The sequence below is a fragment of the Ptychodera flava genome, chromosome 7 (genome assembly GCF_041260155.1).
Source record: "Ptychodera flava strain L36383 chromosome 7, AS_Pfla_20210202, whole genome shotgun sequence".
NCBI lineage: Eukaryota > Metazoa > Hemichordata > Enteropneusta > Ptychoderidae > Ptychodera > Ptychodera flava.
In genome coordinates, this window is record NC_091934.1 from 13,764,389 (window position 1) to 13,785,498 (window position 21,110).

The following is a 21,110-nucleotide window of genomic DNA, read 5'->3' on the forward strand; positions in this document are numbered from 1 at the left end:
GGTATACCAAGTTGACCAACTTGATCTTCACCGTGATGGGACTTTTTGGTTGATTTCCTTTCAGTCAACTCTCCACTCAGATCAATGTTTTCATAACATGAGACTGGCTTCCTTTTGAAAAATTTATCATAGATGATGTATGGCAGCACACACAAATACAGGAAGAATATAGGATTGGAGAAATCTCGATTATTGATGATCAGCTCAAGAGTGTTTGCAGAATGAGACGCATTGCGTCAAATGAGCCTTACTAAAAAATGGTACTAGCTTATATTAGAAAGGAAGTTCTCATTCTTGGAGAGAGGGAGGGCAAAATAAGGCCCGGGGGTTAAGGGGCCTTAAAAGGGTCAAGAGGGGTGGAGAGAGTCCAATAACAGGGAAAGTGTGATCTCATTCATCGACAAAGACCAATCTTCCTAGGTGGCCCTAAGGGCAATGGGGCCCACTTTTTGGCCTTCGGGGCAAGGGGACATGCACACGCACACACATACACACAAACAAACATGCTTCCTCACTCAACAAATGTTTACACATAAACACTCACAAATAAATTCAAACCAGCCTCTGAATCATTTAAAATAAACTAAATTGACGTCAGTTTATTACTTTACAAAAAGATTAATCAGGAACTTTTGTTTGGTTCACATATAAAAGTTTTTAAAGGTGAAAGTTGAGATCTACAGATTATTTGAACTCTCTCTCTCAAAACAAACCAAAAACAAATAAAACTGTTGACCTGTCGTGTTCAATTCAAAAGTCAATATCTAAAGTTTCATGGGGTAAAATGTACATTCTTATCTCTTTCATTTGCAAAATTTCATTTCAAAATTTCATTTCTCAAAGATTCAAACACATACATTTTCAAGACTTTAAAAATGAACGATACAACTCTTAAAAACAGAATGATCAGAATACATCTACCATAATATTGATCAGATTTCTTTTTTCTTTAAATTGCCAAACTACCTGTATACAAGATCAAGTTTGACTTTTTTTGAATAGGATTTATACAATAGATTCAAACGATGGATTGCTGAAACATGTGAGAATTGTGAAAACACCTTCACTAAAATTCTTTACATTATCCTCCTAAAACAAATTGAAATGCAATACTAAATACAATGAGTTCATGCCTAAGTATAAACATTTACAATTCTTAAATTTTCTTGAATTGCAAAATACAATACCTTTTTTCTGACAAAGCATTCAAAACTACTTTAATAACACAATGTTGTGAAATACTAGAAAACATTTGCCAAATGTTTAGTGACATTCATTAATTGATATTTCTTGGGGGGTGGGGTTCAAATACAATGTACAGTTTAATAACCGTAGGGAAGAGTTTTGTAATTTCCAATCAGAGCTCTTTTATCATAAACTAGGGCATACTTTTTACTTTCGCTTTTGGATACTACATTACGTCCAACACATCGGATTTTGACGGGTCATTCACGGTGATGGTTGATGTTGACAGGTGTTGACAAGACAAGTGATGGCATCAAAGTTGACGTCTAACCTGTTGTGATAATTTAAGGTGATTCCCTGACTTTACAAAGAGTGGTGTTACATTTCCTGTTGGGCTGTGCTAGACAGAAGGCGTAGTTTTTAGCTCCCCCTGACACGAACTTTGTGATGAAATTGCTGGGAGGATCCAGTTCGTTGGTGAGATCACCCAAGTAATCACCAAGATGAGGTTCGTATTGGTCTGGGTTGCTGACAAAGATGACTGAATCAGTGTCATAGTACAATACCTGTTCACCAATTGACTCAAGGAGATCGTACAACTTAAGACGAGCATATGCAGTGGTAAATGCAGCAATGACAACATTGGTGTTGACAGCCCCTAGACAAATTCATTCCGAAGTGTATGTTGAACAGCAACCATGTTGTCATTGATTAAAGACAAGTTGTTGACAATGTGTTGTTCACTTGTAAGCAGGCAGAAGAGTTCTACAGGTTCTTTGATGTACTGCAGCTGTGGAAAGTTGTTGCATTGTGCAAACTTGCCCCACATAGAATTCAGCATTAGTTTTGCTAATGCTCGTTGGCCTGGATTTCGGTGAATCTTCGTCTTGTCAAGAAGGATTCCCTCTCTGTCATAGTACTCACGGATGTACCGATCTTGGTCATCTTCTGTCTGACACCATGAAGGCCAACCACTACTCTCTTGTTTCAACTTTAAGAAAGTGTTGATGTAATCAGTAAAGAGCCCACCTGTGTGCGATTCTCTGTTGTACACTTCTCTTTCTCTGTAGTGCCATACCTCAAACACTTTGACGATCTTGTACCCCTTCTCGACAGCTTTGGCTAATTCAGGTGTTGTCCAAGTTCCCACGAAGGACCGTTGTTCGTCATTATGCTCACATGGTGACTGTTGTTTGGTGTCTGCACAAATTCTGCAAAGGGGAAACATCAGCTTCTTTTCCACTCTGAGGGGGAGAACAGGAAAGTAGAGATTGCGAGGAGGCAGAACTCGACATTTCACCAGACCAAGGTATAATTGAACAGGGAGTACAATGTTCTTGGTGCGGACTTTCGGATGTTTGATAGGGTACTTACAGTACTTGTGTACGTAGGGGTGGAGGCTTGTGATATCCACGTAGTGAATTTCTTCATCATCGACACATTCATTGTATAGTGTAGTGGCATTGGTTCTGCCGCCAAAGAATGCATCTTGTGGATGAAGGGGCTCCTGTAGATCAAGTGACTTGATGAATTCTTGCAGTTCTTGGTATTCATGAATTTCTTTCTTGAAGTCACACTCCCACTTTTCGATCACTCTAAACGTAGAAATCGCATCTTATTTTGGGTACTTTGGTAAAGGTCTGCCATCGTCTTCTTTACTTTAGAGTTGACAATGTCATGGTCTTCATAGCATCGCGTACAGCCATGGTAGTAGCAACCGTGCATCTCATATACTGTGTTGCTTTCTTCGTCATAACCATCTACCCAATAGTGGTCAATTTTCTTCTCACCTCCATTGTGGACGTGTTGGATGTTGACATCGTTCTTGAATGTAATCCATTATAACCACTGCAATCCAATGACAGATTGATTTCTTCGATGGATGTAACCATGGTCTGAAATGAGCCCAATGGTATCTTTTTGATAAAATTCTTGCGTAAAACAACGTTGCAGGCTGATGTGATGGTCACACTATCTTTGAACGGATCTACACCATTCTGTTGTTTGAACAGGTCTTGAAATTTCAAACAACTTCTCCTCAGGATGTCTACATCACTTTTGCAGTAGTCCTCAAGCTCTTGTCTCAGGTTGAAAGGGTGGTTTTTCAATCTTTCGTCTTCATACCATTTTAGGAATTTCTCTCTCGCATGCTGTTTCATTCCATCAGGAGCGTAGTATCTGGAATCTGGGAGGGGACCGACATAATCTTGATTCTCTGCTGTATTGAAGAAATGGGGGAAGTAGCCTTTGTGCAGTTTATTCAGCTCAAACATATCGGGAAGTTGAGCGAAAGCCACAGTTAGGAAATTATAAGAGTCAATGAACTTGATGTTTAAGCCTGGGATGAAGATGCGCATGATTTTGGTTCCATTGATGATGACTTCAGGTTGAATGTTGTTCTCATGGCAGTATTGCAGTATGAATTGTCCGTCATAACCTTGCAGATTGTGCGCAATGACTCTCGCTTGGTGTTAGGACCATAGAACATCTGCTCTGAACATGACTCGGACTGGACGATGCACAAGTTCGGTACATGGACGCCCCCATCTTGGGTACATTTAAAGTCAAAGAAATATTACTTCATCTCTTCTTCACTGGCCTCTTCTTTTCCTTCTTCAGCTTCAAAGTCAAATAAGTGAACATCATCGTCATGAATGCTATCTCTGGTGGATTTCTTCTTTCTTCTAACATGGATGGGTTGGATGTAGCATAAATGGTCACTGTCTTGGTACTGTTTACATACTCTGCAGTATTCACTACGGCCCAAAAGTGTGCCTCAGTGTACGGTATTCCGCGAAGCATAATTCTATCGAACAGCGCTTTCTGCCGGTCGCTATTGACAACGGGGAACATTGTATCAATTTATTTTCAATAGATTATCGATCGAAAATCTGTTTGGGTGCCGCTCGTGCCGGGCGCTTGTGTGTTGAGGTCACGTCATAAACATTTCCACAGTTACCCGTATATTGACTTATACACTTTAACATCAAGGTATCCGTTGGTTTCCTGTACTGAAAGTATATCGACGACACTTTTTTTAGTTTTGGTGATAGTTTTACGTACGTTTCAGCACATTTTGGCGCACTTCGGCGTAGTTTGGCGCCATTGTGAACGGGGAACTACACGCGAGTGAGCGAGACAACAATGTAACAATTTCGGACAAAAGAATATCGATCGATAACGTTCACTGCACGATTACAGTGGAGACTCTACGCCCGTTCGCCTCTGTTCTGTGTTATTTTTGCAGTTTACTGGAATTTTCATGGTTGATATTCGCCAAAATTTGGTGTAAATTACAACAACCTGACAGGTATTTGGTCTGTACAATTTAAGAGACGCTAACCGATTAAAATGCGTCAATATAAGACCCTGATTCTGCATATGCAAACGCCGTAAGATCGCCATTTTATTGAGGGCAAGAGCAAAAATTCAGCGATCGAAAAAATAAAATGCAACTAAAACATGTTTCGTCGAGAAATTCAAAAAACTAAAACGACAGGAATTTTGTATATAAATCAAAGAAACACTGTGCCATTTTTCACTATCATTGGTTCAGAATTGAGAAATTTGAACGAGCGAGAGTTGTACGGTCTGTTCAGTACATTAAACGCCATTGTTTTCTATGGGAAATCGAGCTGATAGACACATCGTAAAATGAAAAATACATCTGAAAAAAACCGTTGGTTTAACTTTTTCATTTCGCTGTTATTTTTATAATATTTGGTATGACAGATATCATGAAGGGTAACTAAAACTCTATGGTTTTATTTTTTTGAGTTTCCCTCTTATTTTTATGAAATGACGAGTTGAAGATCGTTTGCTGTTGACTGTTTTTTTCACGTAATTTTGCATATGGCTGTTATCGCTTACGTATTTTTGGAATTCCCATGTGAAATTCTTCCCAAAATATTATAATTGTAAGGGCAGCATATACGGAAAATAGGACCTGTTACTCTTTCATCAATATTTAGCTGTGCAGCAAGGAAATACGGCAAAATTTTCAACATGACGCGGGAGGTGAAATTTACTCTGTGAACGCGCACTCCACGTATGTGTGGCGAAAATTCGGGACGCTATTACCGTACAAAATGGGGCGCCTTTGGGCCGTAGTGATTTTCACCCAAATTGTCGTCATTACTTTTTTTTCGCTCTTCCCAATTGATGGTAACACCACACAACTTGCAGCGACGAATGACTTGACATGTTGCATATTGAGCGAGTGGACCAGGTGTTTTATGATTGTTGAAGCATTGTTGACATCGAATGAAGCGATTGCAATCCTGGCAGTAGACCTGATTATCTGTTGATGGACATACAGATGGAACACAGCAACACTTGCAGAAAACTTCACAGATGTGGTCATGTTTGTTTCGGTACCCCGTGTGACAGTGGACAGTAATAGTTTCTCTGTAGAAATGCGGGCATTGACGTGATGATATCATAGTTAACACCTATAGTCTGGTCATGAGGGCTATAACGCCTGTCTATTATCCCGAGGGGCGGTGTGTTACCAGAAACACATCGCTATTCCCCGAGGCCGTGTATTGTTATATAGTTTTTAATGTGTTTTGATATTTTGCACTGCAACAATCCATTGTGACAAGTGTACTGGGCGATGTTTCCAAAGTGGTTTCAGTTGTACGTGGTACCACTTTCTTTCAAAAAATATTCTAAGCATACCCAGCGACATTCTTAGTTGTACTTTAATCTTTTCCGTCGATTAGCTGTTCAAGTTCATACACTGTTAGAATGCTGGAAAATGTTGGAACATCATGGAGAATGTGTCGTCACCTATCCCGGACGCACATCATGTTCTAGTCGCCCGCCATTGTTGCAAAGGTGCAGACGGCACTACAGTCACGTGACGGGGCATTTTTCCAAATTTGGTCAGAACTATTTCCCTAGGGAAATAGCTTTTCAAAAAATACCCTCTGATGTCACTTTTGTCGATCCGATGGGGACAAGACGTATCTATTTTCTCACCATGTGACGTATTCTGGCGAATCGCGACACTGAATGAGCATGTGATGTGTTATAATTATTGTTATGATGGTACAGGTAAATATTGTGTTCAGCGGTGTCCTTTCCCTGATAACCAAGATAACCCGACGTTTCATCTGAAATAACATGGATTCGATAGGATGGAAGGACAGCTTGTAATTTGCCAAGTTCGTCATATCCACATGGCCCTGATGAAATACCTGCTTTGGCCATGAGTATGGATGCACATCTTTTCTGCTCTTGTCGTCCCTGTCGCACATAGTCCCATCCTGGATCACTGTTACAGTTGATGTGGGCTGTTGCTTTCACTATCGCTCGTGCACAGCATAATTCATCGGTATTAGTGATGCGAGTGAGTTAATGCATGGGTGTTTGTACCCATCAAGCCCAAAGTAAGAAAATGATCAGTTATCTTTAAAAACCACGCGATTTGATTGATATTTGGCCTAATTATTGGAATTATTGAATTCTTTAAAATTAATGTCCGCCTAAATCTTGACGAGTTGAGTCACGTGACCAAATCTGATATTTTCCCGCCAAAGTTTATGTCTTTATTAATTTTAATATTCCAACCGTAACCCGTTAAATTTTCTTGATTTTCTCTGCACTTTTGGAAACAACATCCATCTTATTCTTTCAAAAATACATGGCACTCATGAAACTCTATCTATACTTCTTTCTGATATTCAAAATATTCATGTAAAACGTCAAAAATATTGTATTTGTTGTTTTTTGTGAAGAAATGTTATTCAAAATTCAATAATTTTGCATCTGCCACTAGTTCTAACACAAGTTCCTATCCCATTTTACATTAATTGGTCATAATATTTTAAATATTTTGATGTTTAACGGTTGGAATATTCAGTTATTTGCAATATACAATTTTGGCGGGAAAATAATAGATTATGGTCACGTGATCTGACTTAGGTAATATATTTTGATAAATTTCAACTTAATCAAATGCAAAACATATTTTTGGCAATTTTCACAATTTTCTGACCAGGTCTGATTAAAAAGTATGTTCAAACTGATTTTACGTGTATGTAAGCCTATGCCCATGCATTAACATACCTGAGCATGATAATTCTCATCAGTCGGAGGCGACGGGCTATGTTGACAGGTCTCCATCCCCACGTCTTTCCCGTCCCATCAGGCATGTGCACATGAATGAAGTTGATAGAAACATTCTCATCTAGGGTGAATTCTTCATTGAACTGCAGTACACGTTCAATTTCGCCCAACACTCTGTCCACAGTCAGTTCTTGAACAGGGGAAAAAGGTGACCAGATTTGATAGGAGAGGGACGGACTTTCAAGTGTAATGCGTACTCTGTCCCTGGGAGAGATGCCTTGGGTGAGTGGCTAATAATACTCTCAAACACATCTTGTAGCACTACCATTACTTGCATGAAATCATGCACCGGTTGGATATCATTGAATCGTATCTCGTAGTTATGAGCTGTCGCATTGAATTTTTTCACTTGTCGTTCACAGACAAGTATGATGCTGTAATAATTTGCCCCGCTGTCTTGATCTGATGGCAAATCATCTGACGGCAGGTCATCACTTGACCTCCCGCCAAACTGACATGTTGGATGTGATGGTGGGGAAAAACTTTGCGTGGAAGGCTGATGATTATTTGAAAGGAGGGCTTTCCATTTGGTATTAAATTCTTGGGTATTCATGGGACAGAAGAATTTGATGAACACCTAGTATCTTGAATATTTGAGGGGGAATGAGGAATGTAGGAGTGTAGAAGGTATTTTAATTTTACATTGAAATCCTGTGTGGCAATATTATCCCCACTTCCTGTGATTTGGCTATGATCACTATTACAACTATAAATATCTTTGCTTTGAGAACTTGAACTATCACTATAATGACTATCAGTATTATGAGAACTGTAACTATCACTATCACTATCATTGGAACTATAACTGTCACTACTATGAGGACTATAACTATCGCTACAAGAGTTACTGTTACTGCTACCACTTGATGACCCAACAGTACCTTTTTCTTCACTGATGTTGGTTTCTTCTCCCACGCTGACTTGACCATAACAAGATTTTTCCTCAGTCTGATGTACTGCTTCGTTGGATAAGCTGTTGTTTGTCTATAAAAAAATAAAAAATAAGAAAAATATTACTTTTGCAGAAAAGGCACAGCAATCATGAATACTGATTTTCTAACATTACTGTTTTGTTCAGTTAATATATAATACAAGTTTGTCAAGAAATAAAATTGGCTGTTTTCCCCCTATTTCTTTTTCTATTATTACTTTTTGATCATTAAATATATGATGTAGAGTTGGATGTCAAGGAATGCAATTGTTTTTTTTCCCTATTTCTTTTAATGAATCAATGAAAATAAAATTTTAACTCAGGGAAATTGATTGAGACCACCGCCATCCTCCTCCTCCTCCTCCTCATCATATATCATGCATTTACTGAGGTCCTAGAATAGAATAAATGTAATCACACTAAGTATGATATACGAAGCTTTTAAAAATAATTATGATTTTTTTCCTTCTCCTATACTTTTCCTCTTTAGAAACACATACACACAAAATTATACAAAGAGCAATCAGAACAAATCATATTTTGTTTACTCAAAACAGTTGGATTGAACCCCAACTTCAGTTATATGTACGGTCTGCAGAGGTCAACGCATGATGAAACCAAGAACAAACTTGCACTGTGTACATATATCCGTGCAGGCGAGAGCCCTGTTCAGTGCATAACGACGATTTCCAAATAAACACGTCTGAAGAGATTTCAAAGACCGATCGATAAAATTTATTGATCTGTTAAAATGTCTATGCGTAGTTTACGAACACACTACCATTACAGAACTCCCTGTGATCATGATTCCGGACGCACACTGAGAAACTATCGATCAGAAATTTACATCAAAGTTGAACTCTCCATACAATAACCAATCATGACCTGATCGAGGTCGCCTGTGCGCGCCTACACAGAAATTCTCGAGCACTATACACTTCGGTGTACTTCAACAATTCAAATTCAAAGTTGTTTATAAATATATTCCTCACGGTCCGGTGGAAGAGGTGATAAGTTTTTTAACTAAATTACTGTTTGCAGAGTGTAGTCCAGACTTCATTTTTTTATTTATTTATTTATTCTAGTTGGGAGGGGGTAATCCCCGCTCAAAACAGAGCCAGATACAGGCCAGACGGTTTGTCTCTTGCAGAACAAAAGACGGAATTTTCCACTATTCCAAGGGCCCCATACCCACACAGCACAGCAAACTTTGACTGTCAATCAAAAATTTGCTACAAAGTTGCTGCGTGGTAAGATCACGACCTGATCGCATGACCCTATTTTGAGAAGGTCATATTTTCGTGTGACTGGCGAATACAGTATTGCAAAAGATCGTTGACCTCAACCCAGTCGACTGATCACGCATCGAGTGACGGGTCAATGGCAATATGGCTGATGACAAGATCGAAAAGAGTGCAATGCATGCACCATATACACACGCAGTGTTTACATGCACTGTTTTGATCACACATGGCACGGCAGCATCGAATTTGAAATGAAAATTCTATCCAATTTCAAGTATTTTGCCTTTGGTTCTTTTTACAGCGAGGAAAACGTTTCCATGTAGGGGTAGGGGTAAACAGACAACACAATAAATGTATTTGTTACTTACATCATGATCATGATTTTTCAGCGATCCCAAAACTGGTTGTTAAACGGGTTGGCGGGACTCAGACAGAGGCGACTCCTTCTATAGAAATGAAAAATGAAAAAATTACATGAAATATTTTCCTTCAAAGGAATCCCTGTGGAAAACCTACCGACTTTATTATTGTTATTTGTTGTTGTTTAGACCAAAACTTAATTCTGTTTATTGTTGTTTACCGTGTTTATTTTGATTCCGGAAATTTGGCAAAATATTATATACTACAGTCGATGCTCTGAACACTTACTGCGCATGACATAAAAACTTCGCTCAACAGAGACTTTTCTAGAGCTTGAGAATCTACGTACAGGCGATGGCTGAACTTTGACCGAAATGCACATTTTTCAGGACACTCATTACTGTGCATGTACTATGATTTATTTGCGCGGACTGTGTGAACATGGACATATTTGTCACAAAGTTTCCGGCAACAGTTGCTTCATAGTTGAATTTATTCATGTTATTTTGTCGTGATTCTGGGGTTAAATTCTCATTACTACCAGATTTCCCATCATGCTTTTTAAAACCTACAATGGCAACGCACATGGATGCGGCGTGCTGCTCTGTACTGTGAGTTTAAACGTAATAAACCAATGTTTTTTGTTGATCGAGAACTGTGAGTTTCTTCAGTGTCACTGGGAATGATCGGCGGCCAATATCACTACACTGAATATTCCCCACACTGAACGGTGGCGACCACGACGGGAGAAAGATACTGGAAAGAGCGTGAGTACATCATATAGGACTAAGTGTTGTACACAGCATTGCATCATCAATCAAATTAGATGAAAGTTACCGTGGGAAAGCAGAACTGACGCAGTTGCAACGAGGTTTTTGCAGTCGAATAACTGTTGATCGCAGTGCTTACAAGCGTGTACAAAACATGGCATTTACCGAGGAGAGATTCAAACGACAGCTGGCAATTGCCGAAATCAAACTTGATGAAATTGCAGAGCTATCCAACAGTGAGGACACGGCGGACATTACCACGGCATATGAACAAATAGGAGAGTTGATCAAGCGATTAGACAAATTGAAAGACGAGACAGCCGAATATCTGTTGGAAGCAGAGTCAGACTTAGAACATGTGAAGGAGTGGACATCAACACAGAAAGTGTCAATCCAGGCATTTAGGGAGGCGCGGCAGCGTATCAGAAAACAGCTAGACGAAGCTGTGGAAAGAGACGTACAACTCAAGCTTGAAAAAGAGCTACATATCCAGCGCGTGGTAAATGAGCAACAATCAAAATACAGAGTTCAACAACAAATGGAAATTGAGATGGCAACTGCACGCCAACAAAAACGAGAGGAAGAGTGGTATAGACAGAAACTAGATTTCGAGAGACAGATTGAAGCCAGCCGTGCCGAACGAGTTGACCACAGGGGGGAGCATGCATCTTCAACAGCGCCCTCAACACAAGCAGTGAAGCTTCAGAAATATACAATCACACCATTCTCTGGTGACTACAAGGACTGGTTACGTTTTTGGAATCAGTTTACCGTAGAGGTGGATGGTTCTAATCTCGCTGAAATCAGTAAGTTTAATTACTTACTAGAGCTGGTGAAAGACAAACCAAAGGAGGATATCCTGGGGCTACCACATACCTCAGAGGGATACCAGGAAGCCAAAAGAATACTAGTCGAGACATATGGGAAGGACATTAAGGTGCACAAAGCCTTGATAAAGGAACTTGAGGAACTACCAGTAGTGACCAACATTCACAAGTTGCGTGACATTCATGACTTTTATAACAGGCTTGCCAGGATAGTTCGCACTCTCACTACAATGGGGAAACTGACTACTGCACAAAGCTCAGTCTACACTCTTATGGACAAGCTTGGCCCAGTGCGAGAAGTTCTCGTACAAAAGGACGATGATTGGGAAGAGTGGGGTTTGGAACAGCTTGTTGAAAATCTACGAAAGTATGTCGAGAGAAATCCCCTGAGAGTTGATGACAAGCTTACCACAGGGAGAAGAGATGATTCAGCAAGACACACGTCATGGAGGAAAAAAGAAGAAAAGTTACTTCTTGGCAGTAATGGAGAGTCTAAACAAGGTCGCAAGATTAAATGTGTGTATTGCAGTTCAGAAGATCATTCGAGTAACGGCTGTATGAAAGTACTGGATGTGGCCACCAAGAGAGCAATACTGAGAAGAAACAGGATGTGTTTCAACTGTACAGGATTTGGTCATCTTGCAGTCAACTGTAGATCCCGGGGATGCAAGAACTGTAAAGGAAAGCATCATACATCAATTTGTGACAAAGGGAAATCAACGCTTGATGTGTCGGACAATACCAAAGTGGAAAAGGGATTGAGCTCAGTGATGGATCATGCCTCAGCATTACATGCCACTGTTATTGCCAAAGTGGGGAAGGAGAAAGTTCGAGTCATGTTTGACACAGGTGCAGGGAGTTCATACATATGCTCAGACTTGATCACAAAATTGCACTTGAAGCCAGCGAAGACAGAACAACGTTGTATTGAACAGATGTACGGCACCGTAAGGAAGATTGTTGAGGTGTACAGTATCACATTACAGTCCTTGGCAGTTGATGGTTTCTCATTCAATGTGGAGTGTGTGAATGCTGAGAAAGGTATATTAACCCACCTACCTAACCCAGACATTCCTGCATTGAAGAAACAACACAGACGACTCAACCGGTTACATTTCAGCGAGGAAGAGACAACGGATGTTTCAATGCCAGTTCACGTTATATTGGGAGTCGCAGACTACCAGAGGATTCGCACAACAGAACCTCTAGTCCTTGGAACCCACCCAGATAAGGACCCAGGAGCAGAGTTCACGATGCTGGGTTGGACAATTTCTGGACGGCAGTCAGGGAGAGAGAGTCAGACAGAGAAACAGTTCTTTTTGAGATCCAGCCAAGAAGAATTTGAGAAGCTGTGCTCACTGGATGTTCTTGGAATCAAAGACACAGATATAAAGGAAAGTGCAGCAATTCACGAAGAGTTCAAGAAACAGTTGACTAGGGCAGAGAGTGGATACTATGAAACAAAACTACCCTGGAAGGAAGATCATGTTCCACTTCCTACAAATAAGAGCTTGTGCACAGCTCGGCTATACAGCACAACAAAGAGACTAGAGAGAATCGGGAGATTAGAAGAGTACGACAAAATCATGAGAGAACAAATCAATATGGGAGTGATTGAGCCTGTACCAGCCAATCAAACAGGGGAGACAGTACATTATGTCCCACATCAAGCCGTCATCCGAGATAAGGCTGAAACAACAAAGATGAGAATAGTGTATGACTGCTCAGCGAGAGCCAACGTGAGAAGCCCTTCACTCAACGACTGCCTAGAGACGGGGCCACCACTACAACCACTCTTATTTGACATCATTGCAAGAAATCGCATGCGAAAGTTCTGTATCACAGGAGATATTCAGAAAGCTTTCCTGCAAATCAGAGTGCACGAACAAGACAGGGATGCACTGCGAGTTCTGTGGTATAACAATCTACAAGATCGTGAGGTGACGGAGTACAGATTCACACGAGTGATCTTTGGAGCGACGTCAAGTCCATATATTCTCGGTGTAACATTGCAGAAGCACATTGAGGACTATGAACAGGAATATCCAGCAACAGTACACAGCTTGCTGGAAGATACATATGTTGACGATATTCAAGGTGGTGGAAACAAAGAAGATGATGTTGCGACTTTCAAGGCGGAGTCCACCAAAATACTGTCAGAGGGTGGTTTCAATCTTCACAAATGGCATAGCAACATCGATCATCTCAACGCAGAGAATGACAAGAAGGAAGAAGATACTTACACAACAAGGTTTGTTGACAACACATCTAGCAACGAGACAAAGATTTTAGGTATTCCATGGAACAAGGAGGAGGACACATTGACGATCAGTTTTGAATCATGTCAGAAGAGCAGTGAACCAATCACTAAAAGGAAGATGTTAGCTGATATCAACAGCATCTTTGACATACTTGGATGGAGTTCTCCAGTTACTATCACTGCGAAAGTGATCTTCAGTGAAGTGTGCCTTCTTCAGCTACATTGGGATGAGGAAATTCCAGATGAAATTCGACGGAAATGGCAGATGTGGATAAACAGCTTGCAGCGTACACCAACCATAACTGTACCACGCTGTGTGTTCACTGACAACCCAACACATTATGAGATGCATGGATTTGCTGACGCAAGCAAGACTGCGGTTTGTGCTGCAATATACATCGTTGCGTATGAGAACTCAACACCGGTCAGCCAGAATCTACTCACAGCTAAAGCAAGAATAGCTCCTAAACATATGAGCATACCAAGGTTGGAGTTGATAGCCGCACATACCCTAGCCAAACTACAGAATAACCTAAGCAAAGCTTTGTCCAATTTCGGTATCAAGGCTTGTCACAGTTGGGTAGACAGCACCACTGTTTTATACTGGCTGTCTAACCATGGAGAATGGTCAACATTTGTGCGCAATCGGGTCAAGAAGATTGGCGAGCTGACAGAGTCCAAGTGGAGATATGTGCCAACAGCAGAAAATCCAAGCGACCTGGGAACTAGAGGGTCAGCACCAAGTCGACTCGGGACGATGTGGTTTCAAGGGCCAAGCTGGCTCTCAAGAGAAGGTGACAGACCAGTTCAACCAGAGATTTCAGAGTCAGAGGGAGTCAAGTCAGAGAAAAAGTCAACGAAGAAAAGAGAAGTGATGCTTCTACTGGAAGAAGATGCAACTCAGAATGAGACGATAGCATGGTCACAAGAGCTTCTGAGCAAGTTCAAATTCTGGAAGCTTCTACGCATAACGTCATATATGAAGCGTTTCATAGATGGCTGTAAGGGGATGAGACGAGTGGGACCACTCACTAAATCAGAGATCACAGCATCAGAGAAGGTATGGATCCACATAACACAGCAAACAAACGACATGACTTCAGATGTCACATTAGCAGTAGATGAAGATGGAATACTGAGGTGTCAAGGCAGAGTTCCAGGTTACAACCCTATCTTCATCCCGAGAAAATCTGCCCTGGCGAGACGTATCATTGAGCACTGTCATCTTCAGACATTGCACGGGGGAGTTGCAACTACAATGAGTAAAGTCAGAGAGAAATATTGGATCCCAAAGCTACGATCCATAGTCAAATCTATACGACATGAATGCAGCTACTGTGCGAAGTATCGTGCAAAGGTGTTGGATGCTCCAGCTACATCAGCCTTGCCCACCTACAGAACGGAATTCACTGAGCCATTTGATGTGACAGGTGTGGACTTTGCAGGGCCACTCATGTACAAATCAGAAAAGCATGAGACCAGAAAGGCTTACATTGCCCTCTTCACGTGTGCCAGCACCAGAGCTGTGCATCTCAAGCTTTGCAGAGACCTGTCTGTGAATGAATTCAAGCGACAGTTGAAGGAGTTTGTTGCACGCAGAGGATCACCAAGTGTCATGGTGAGCGACAATGCCAAGACCTTCATCGCGACCAAACGGTGGTTGTCGACGTTGCAAAAGGATGAAGATTTGTTCAACTATTTGACTACACATAACATAGAGTGGAAGTTCAACATGTCACGTTCTCCATGGTGGGGTGGATTCTTTGAACGACTCATCGGCATCATGAAGAGAAGTCTGTCGAAAGCTATAGGAAGAGCACTACTGAAATTTGAAGAGCTTGAGGAAGTTCTGCTCGATGTGGAGACGTTCATGAACAACAGACCATTGTGCTATATGGAAGAAGACTTCGAGCAAGTAGTGATCACCCCAAACCTGCTGTTGCGTGGACAACCAGCACGGTTTCTGGAGGAGAGCATCGATGACATGGATGACTCGAGAGATGTGATGAGTAAGCGGCTGAAGTACTTAAGATCCTGCAGAGAAACCGTTCGCAAACGTTGGTTGAATGAGTACCTTCACGCCTTGCAGGAACGTTACAGCAAGAGGATTGAAGCAAAGGATCAGGAGTTACCAAGAAAGAACTCGGTTGTTCTACTCAAGGACACGACCAAGAATCGAGCAAATGGAAGATAGGACGGATTGTAGACAACATAGTGGGTAAGGATGGAGTGATAAGAGGATACAAGATCCGGACAGGCAGTGGCTATGTTGTTGAGAGGCCACTCCAGTTGGTGTGTGATCTGGAAGTCAGCGGAACTAACGACGCAACAGGGGTTGGCACTATAGCTGAACCAGAAGCTGACCCTGTGATTAACCAGACATGCACTTCAGCTGATGAAGAGGAAAGATCTCAAACCAACCAAGAGTTGAGACGCCCTGCTCGGCGGGCAAAGACTGCTGCGGTAGATCGCCTAGTTGGTGTCATTGCTAACGAGAATGAGGACGATTAGGAAACCTCTATATTAAAGTAAAAAGTAACTTTAATAGGGGGAGGGTGTGGAAAACCTACCAACTTTATTATTGTTATTTGTTGTCGTTTAGACCAAACTTAATTCTGTTTATTGTTGTTTACCGTGTTTATCTTGATTCCGGAAATTTGGCAAAATATTATATACTACAGTCGATGCTCTGAACACTTACTGCGCATGACATAAAAACTTCGCTCAACAGAGACTTTTCTAGAGCTTGAGAATCTACGTACAGGCGATGGCTGAACTTTGACCGAAATGCACATTTTTCAGGACACTCATTACTGTGCATGTACTACCGGTATGATTTATTTGCGCGGACTGTGTGAACATGGACATATTTGTCACAAAGTTTCCGGCAACAGTTGCTTCATAGTTGAATTTATTCATGTTATTTTGTCGTGATTCTGGGGTTAAATTCTCATTACTACCAGATTTCCCATCATGCTTTTAAAAAACCTACAACGACAACGCACATGGATGCGGCGTGCCGCTCGAGAACTGTGAGTTTCTTCAGTGTCACTGGGAATGATCGGCGGCCAATATCACTACACTGAATATTCCCCACATCCCTTCTCACTTTAAAAAAGATTTCATCAAATATGTAGGAAAAAAATTAAATTATGTCAATTTGATTACATGCACATGCACCACGGATTTGTCACTTCTAACACAACAGTACGAAACCCCGATCCCTGAAAAGAAATCACCACAAAAAAATTAAAAAGAATATACGGATAGTTTTCAATCGGATTCGAACCCACAACATAAAAGAGATTAAATAAATAGACAAATAAATAAACAAATAAATACTTACAGCATTTTCATAGTGTTGGTCCGCCAACGCAAATACTGTGTCCAATTGGAAATTTGTCAAAGACAGGTCATCCCACTCGGCGTCCATGGTTACATTCTGTACAAATAAAATTAAATTAAAAATACACATAAGACAGACATTCCATGAAAGAAAGGAGTCTACGTCGATTTCATCAAATCCAGTCAGCATTATGAGCATAAAACAATGTCACTTCAATGCAGACAACCCCCGCGCGACACACACACACAAATTAACTACAAGCGAATATACTAGTGCACCGGTTCACTCCTTGTGTTCACTGTCTGCGCTGGGAACACACTGGAAAACTTAATGATTACTGCGACCAGCAAATTAATATGTACACGAAGCACGTCTTTTGATGAACATTTGGACTTACTAATGAAGCTAAGCTAACAAAGACACAAGCTACTATTTACCTTAAAAGGGGCTAGGTTAACCTCCGTGTCAAAGATCTTGAGTGCACCAAGAGTTCATAATTTTACCTCTATTTATAGATTTTGAGCGGATCATGCCATGTTTGCCAAGAGTCAACCCTAATCGAAAACACTCTTTGTCTAAGTTGTTACGTGAAGAGAAAACGAACAAAAGGGTGAACTCAGCAGTTAACGTTTAAACAAAATTTATTACGAAAATAAAACTAATTGCTAAGTCAGGGATAGAGTACAAGCTTTAAAAGTGTACAGACTACTTATCTCAGCTGGGACGGCAAAGCTCCAGTCTCAGAGTTGTAACAGTCAGTCTGATGAATGAACAGTCCTTCGGCTTGCAGGCTTGTAGTTGCACAAAATCCACAGTATAAATCCAGCGTTGGCAGTGAAGGTCTTGAAAAGTCTTGAGAATGACTACTGCTGGAGTTTAGTAACACACAAGAGACACGATCCCAAAAGTCTGACTAGAAGCTGTGCACGTCCCTTTTATATACACATGCGCTTACATAAGACATATAAGAACAGTCTATAACTTTTATTGACATGCTAATTACTGTTCTAAAATTATCTCTCTTACACAACTAATCAACTTTCAAGAACATTCCAAACATGAATAATTGAATTCAAGGTTGTGAGGTCATTAAGGGCAGTGACCTTGAGAATGTTCTAGTCTAATTGAACTCAGGTCATGATGAGTGTGGGGGGAAATGACCTACATAACAAAGTCAACCAACAGAGTAACATAGAGAGAGTGGTAACGCCTGCATGCCTTTTGTTCCATGGTCGTCTCGGTAGACTATTGGTTTTTCATATTAAATGAGCTTCAAAGGTGTTAAACTTTTTGGAGGCTTTGTTTGTGGTTGATAATTACACAAGATTATGCAAAATATACGACGAGATGGCAATGTACTGCCAGTCGCGTAGCAACCATAGTTACTTTCTGAGCTCTCAGGCCAGAAACACTGCTTCACGCCAATCAAAACATAACACGCCAGCAGTTTCATAAACATGTCCTTCCTTGACGCATGTGTGAAAGACGGTATGACTGACCGTAAACCATTGAGTAAAACCAGACAGTATCGATAAAAGACTTTCAAATTTGGTTCAAACACACTCATTATATATTCATAAAAATATGAGAGGAATTTTTAAAATGGTAAAACTCACTTTCCTGAAGCTCAAAACACTCCCGTTTTCGCCAGCACGTCAATTCTGCTCAGCACCACACGAAAACAACAATACAAACTTTGCCGAACATACTTTCGCTTAACAATTGGCGAAAATCCGAAAATTACCGAAGGATTCATGGTGGGCACTCTTCGGAAAAGAGAGGCAAGAGCAACTTGAGGCGAGGCGAACATGGATGGGTTACGTAACCGCTTCACGCCTTAAACAATACCCGTTGCGACTCTATCTATCTTTCTCTATGGTCAACCCTAAAAGGAAACACTCTTTGATACAAATTACCTAGAATTTGGAACTCGGCCAGTGAACAATAAAATATGTCAAATCTGGCCGTGCGCATGGAAATTGTATAGAAATTTGCATAAAGGCTAAGGCTCACGCATGCTCAGACTGATCTACCGTCACACTCGTAATAGATCGATAAATACTTAGTGTTCATAGTGTTGGTATGCCCGGGCAAATTTCGCGGCAGTCAACTGAGAATTTGTCAGAGAGAGAGAGAGATTATTCAACTCGTCATCCATTGTTATTGTGGCCGGCACTGCTGCACTGAAACCATCTGACTTCAGACAGGCACTCGATCACACCCGATCACACGCACTTGAACACAGCCGAATGCCATGGCCCTGAAGGTACTCCATGTTTATATGTGGTATACAAATGAGGCCCCCTAAGCATGTGAAAAAAAGTACGTCTCCTAGGTGATGTAAAAAAGACCCCCTAACTTACCCAAGTGTTCTATACCTGCCCCTATACTACCAATGGCAATATGAATTTCACCGTTAAGAAAGTCTATGACTTTCAAATTAGTCGTACAAACAACAATAAACATGGCGGAGCAATGATACCGACGTATTATTAGCTCATATTTGGTTTTGTATATAAATACCAAAAAGAGCTTATATGATGTGTCGGTGGCATCTGTATGTCTGTATGTATGTTGGTATGTATGTGCGGATGTATGTCCGTCACACAAAAAGGCTCCCATACCGCCAAAGCTACCATCTCAGTATTTGGTGTACAGGTAGATGCAGCAGTTGAGATGTGACGTTGTTCAAATGAACACGTAAGTGTCAAAAATGTGCAAATGAGGTAAGAAAAAGGGAAATCCTGCAAATGTGCAGGAGTAATGGTATGCCAGTGACTGAACTCCACTGTGCTTGAGTCATTTCCTGTAATGTTTTATGAACTGTTACATATTAACAGACCTGCTCAAACCATAGACAGTCGAGGGTGGGGGGAGACTATCTATGCTCAAACTAAGAGGGGCTAGCTTTTTCTGATATGCATGCTGCTAAAGTTAACATCCAGTACCTAAAGTTTCAGACCTTATTTACTTTTGTCATTCTTGTTTTTCTGGTCTAAATATTTCTTGTTGTTTTTCTGGTTGTACTGTGCATAAATCATTGTCATAACATCAACGTAGAATTTTTCTGCACTAAACGGATAGAATCAACATTTATTGTTGATCTTGCGTACCCGTACTGGTATTTACCAATTCTGATCAAATTTGAGCGTCACCGCAAAATTGCAGTATTTTTTTTCTCGACCGCTGATGAGAGCGACTCGCTGAAATTTTCCAACCTGGTAGGTATTTGGTTTTGCCCCGTGTGCTGGGTTATGTACACGTAAACTAATAACAAATGTTGTATTCTCTGTAAATCAATAAGCCTTTCGAACACGAAATATTCGAATATCTGAACCTCAACATCGGTTACGCAGCTCGAAAGTTATCCTCCGAAACGGGACAGGAACATTGGTCAAAGCCGGATTTCGTATGGTATATAGATATGGAGACACGCTGCTAATTGTTAGAAAGCATGCAATGCATGATGCTCCCTAGCTTGGTCCTTGGATTGTTGCCTTCCGTCTCGCCCCTACAGACCGTCAATTGCCTAACAATCACAGGATTCAGTCACATGTGTCTTCAAATTTTGATACATTACTTCTACCAATCATCAAGCACGGAACACATCCAAAAAAATGGTCGCGGCTACGGGTTCAAGAACGTTCACATAGAGACAACATCACGGATTTGTCGCAGAATTGTTTCGACTAGTTTTATGGAGAATATGGGCGATCTGCGTACTGAGTACGCCAAGATAAAAATATGATGTCCAAAAGTTTAGTTTTGTTTTATTCAACTCAGTCATCGCCTTTGTTATCGCCTAAACATCCTCGGGTTTTGTTTTTTTCGGGCAGATTGCAACATGAATATCTTCCCAAAGCATACCGTAGAGTACGGCCGTTCATGCAATCATAGACCCATGTGCTTTGGCGAACGGGCCAAGTTTTTGTACGTTGGTTAAAAACTAATGACGATATAGCTAGGTGAAGATGTTACATCTGTCAAACTAGGACAGAGTATTGAAGATTAAATTACTTTTATCGATCGACAAAGAAGAGAAAGGATGAGTCAGT

At 40.8% G+C, this 21,110-nt stretch overlaps 2 protein-coding genes across 2 annotated transcripts; one reads left to right on the forward strand and one right to left on the reverse strand.

Moving 5' to 3' along the window:
* Positions 1-1,529: 1,529 nt before the first annotated feature.
* LOC139136267 (uncharacterized) lies at positions 1,530-3,458 on the reverse strand. The gene is made up of 3 exons (XM_070703995.1): positions 2,976-3,458; positions 1,930-2,692; positions 1,530-1,843 (listed from the first exon to the last, which is right to left on the reverse strand). The coding sequence occupies exons 1-3, from the start codon at positions 3,456-3,458 to the stop codon at positions 1,530-1,532; spliced, it is 1,560 nt and encodes a 519-aa protein (XP_070560096.1).
* Positions 3,459-10,776: 7,318 nt separating this feature from the next.
* LOC139136268 (uncharacterized) lies at positions 10,777-16,220 on the forward strand. The gene is made up of 2 exons (XM_070703996.1): positions 10,777-15,718; positions 15,871-16,220. Exons 1-2 carry the CDS (start codon positions 10,777-10,779, stop codon positions 16,218-16,220), a joined length of 5,292 nt encoding a protein of 1,763 aa, XP_070560097.1.
* The last annotated feature ends 4,890 nt before the right edge of the window (positions 16,221-21,110 follow it).

Bases quoted from the DNA above. Each gene is read 5' to 3' on its own strand.
- LOC139136267 (XM_070703995.1), bottom strand. From the start codon at position 3,458: ATGTTTGAGCTGAATAAACTGCACAAAGGCTACTTCCCCCATTTCTTC. The intron at 2,693-2,975 runs GTGAGAAGAAAA...CTTGATCTACAG, and splicing joins CCAACACGTCCACAATGGAG to GAGCCCCTTCATCCACAAGA. The intron at 1,844-1,929 runs GTGAACAACACA...GAATTTGTCTAG, and splicing joins ACTCTTCTGCCTGCTTACAA to GGGCTGTCAACACCAATGTT.
- LOC139136268 (XM_070703996.1), top strand. From the start codon at position 10,777: ATGGCATTTACCGAGGAGAGATTCAAACGACAGCTGGCAATTGCCGAA. The intron at 15,719-15,870 runs GTAAGCGGCTGA...GTTCTACTCAAG, and splicing joins TGACTCGAGAGATGTGATGA to GACACGACCAAGAATCGAGC.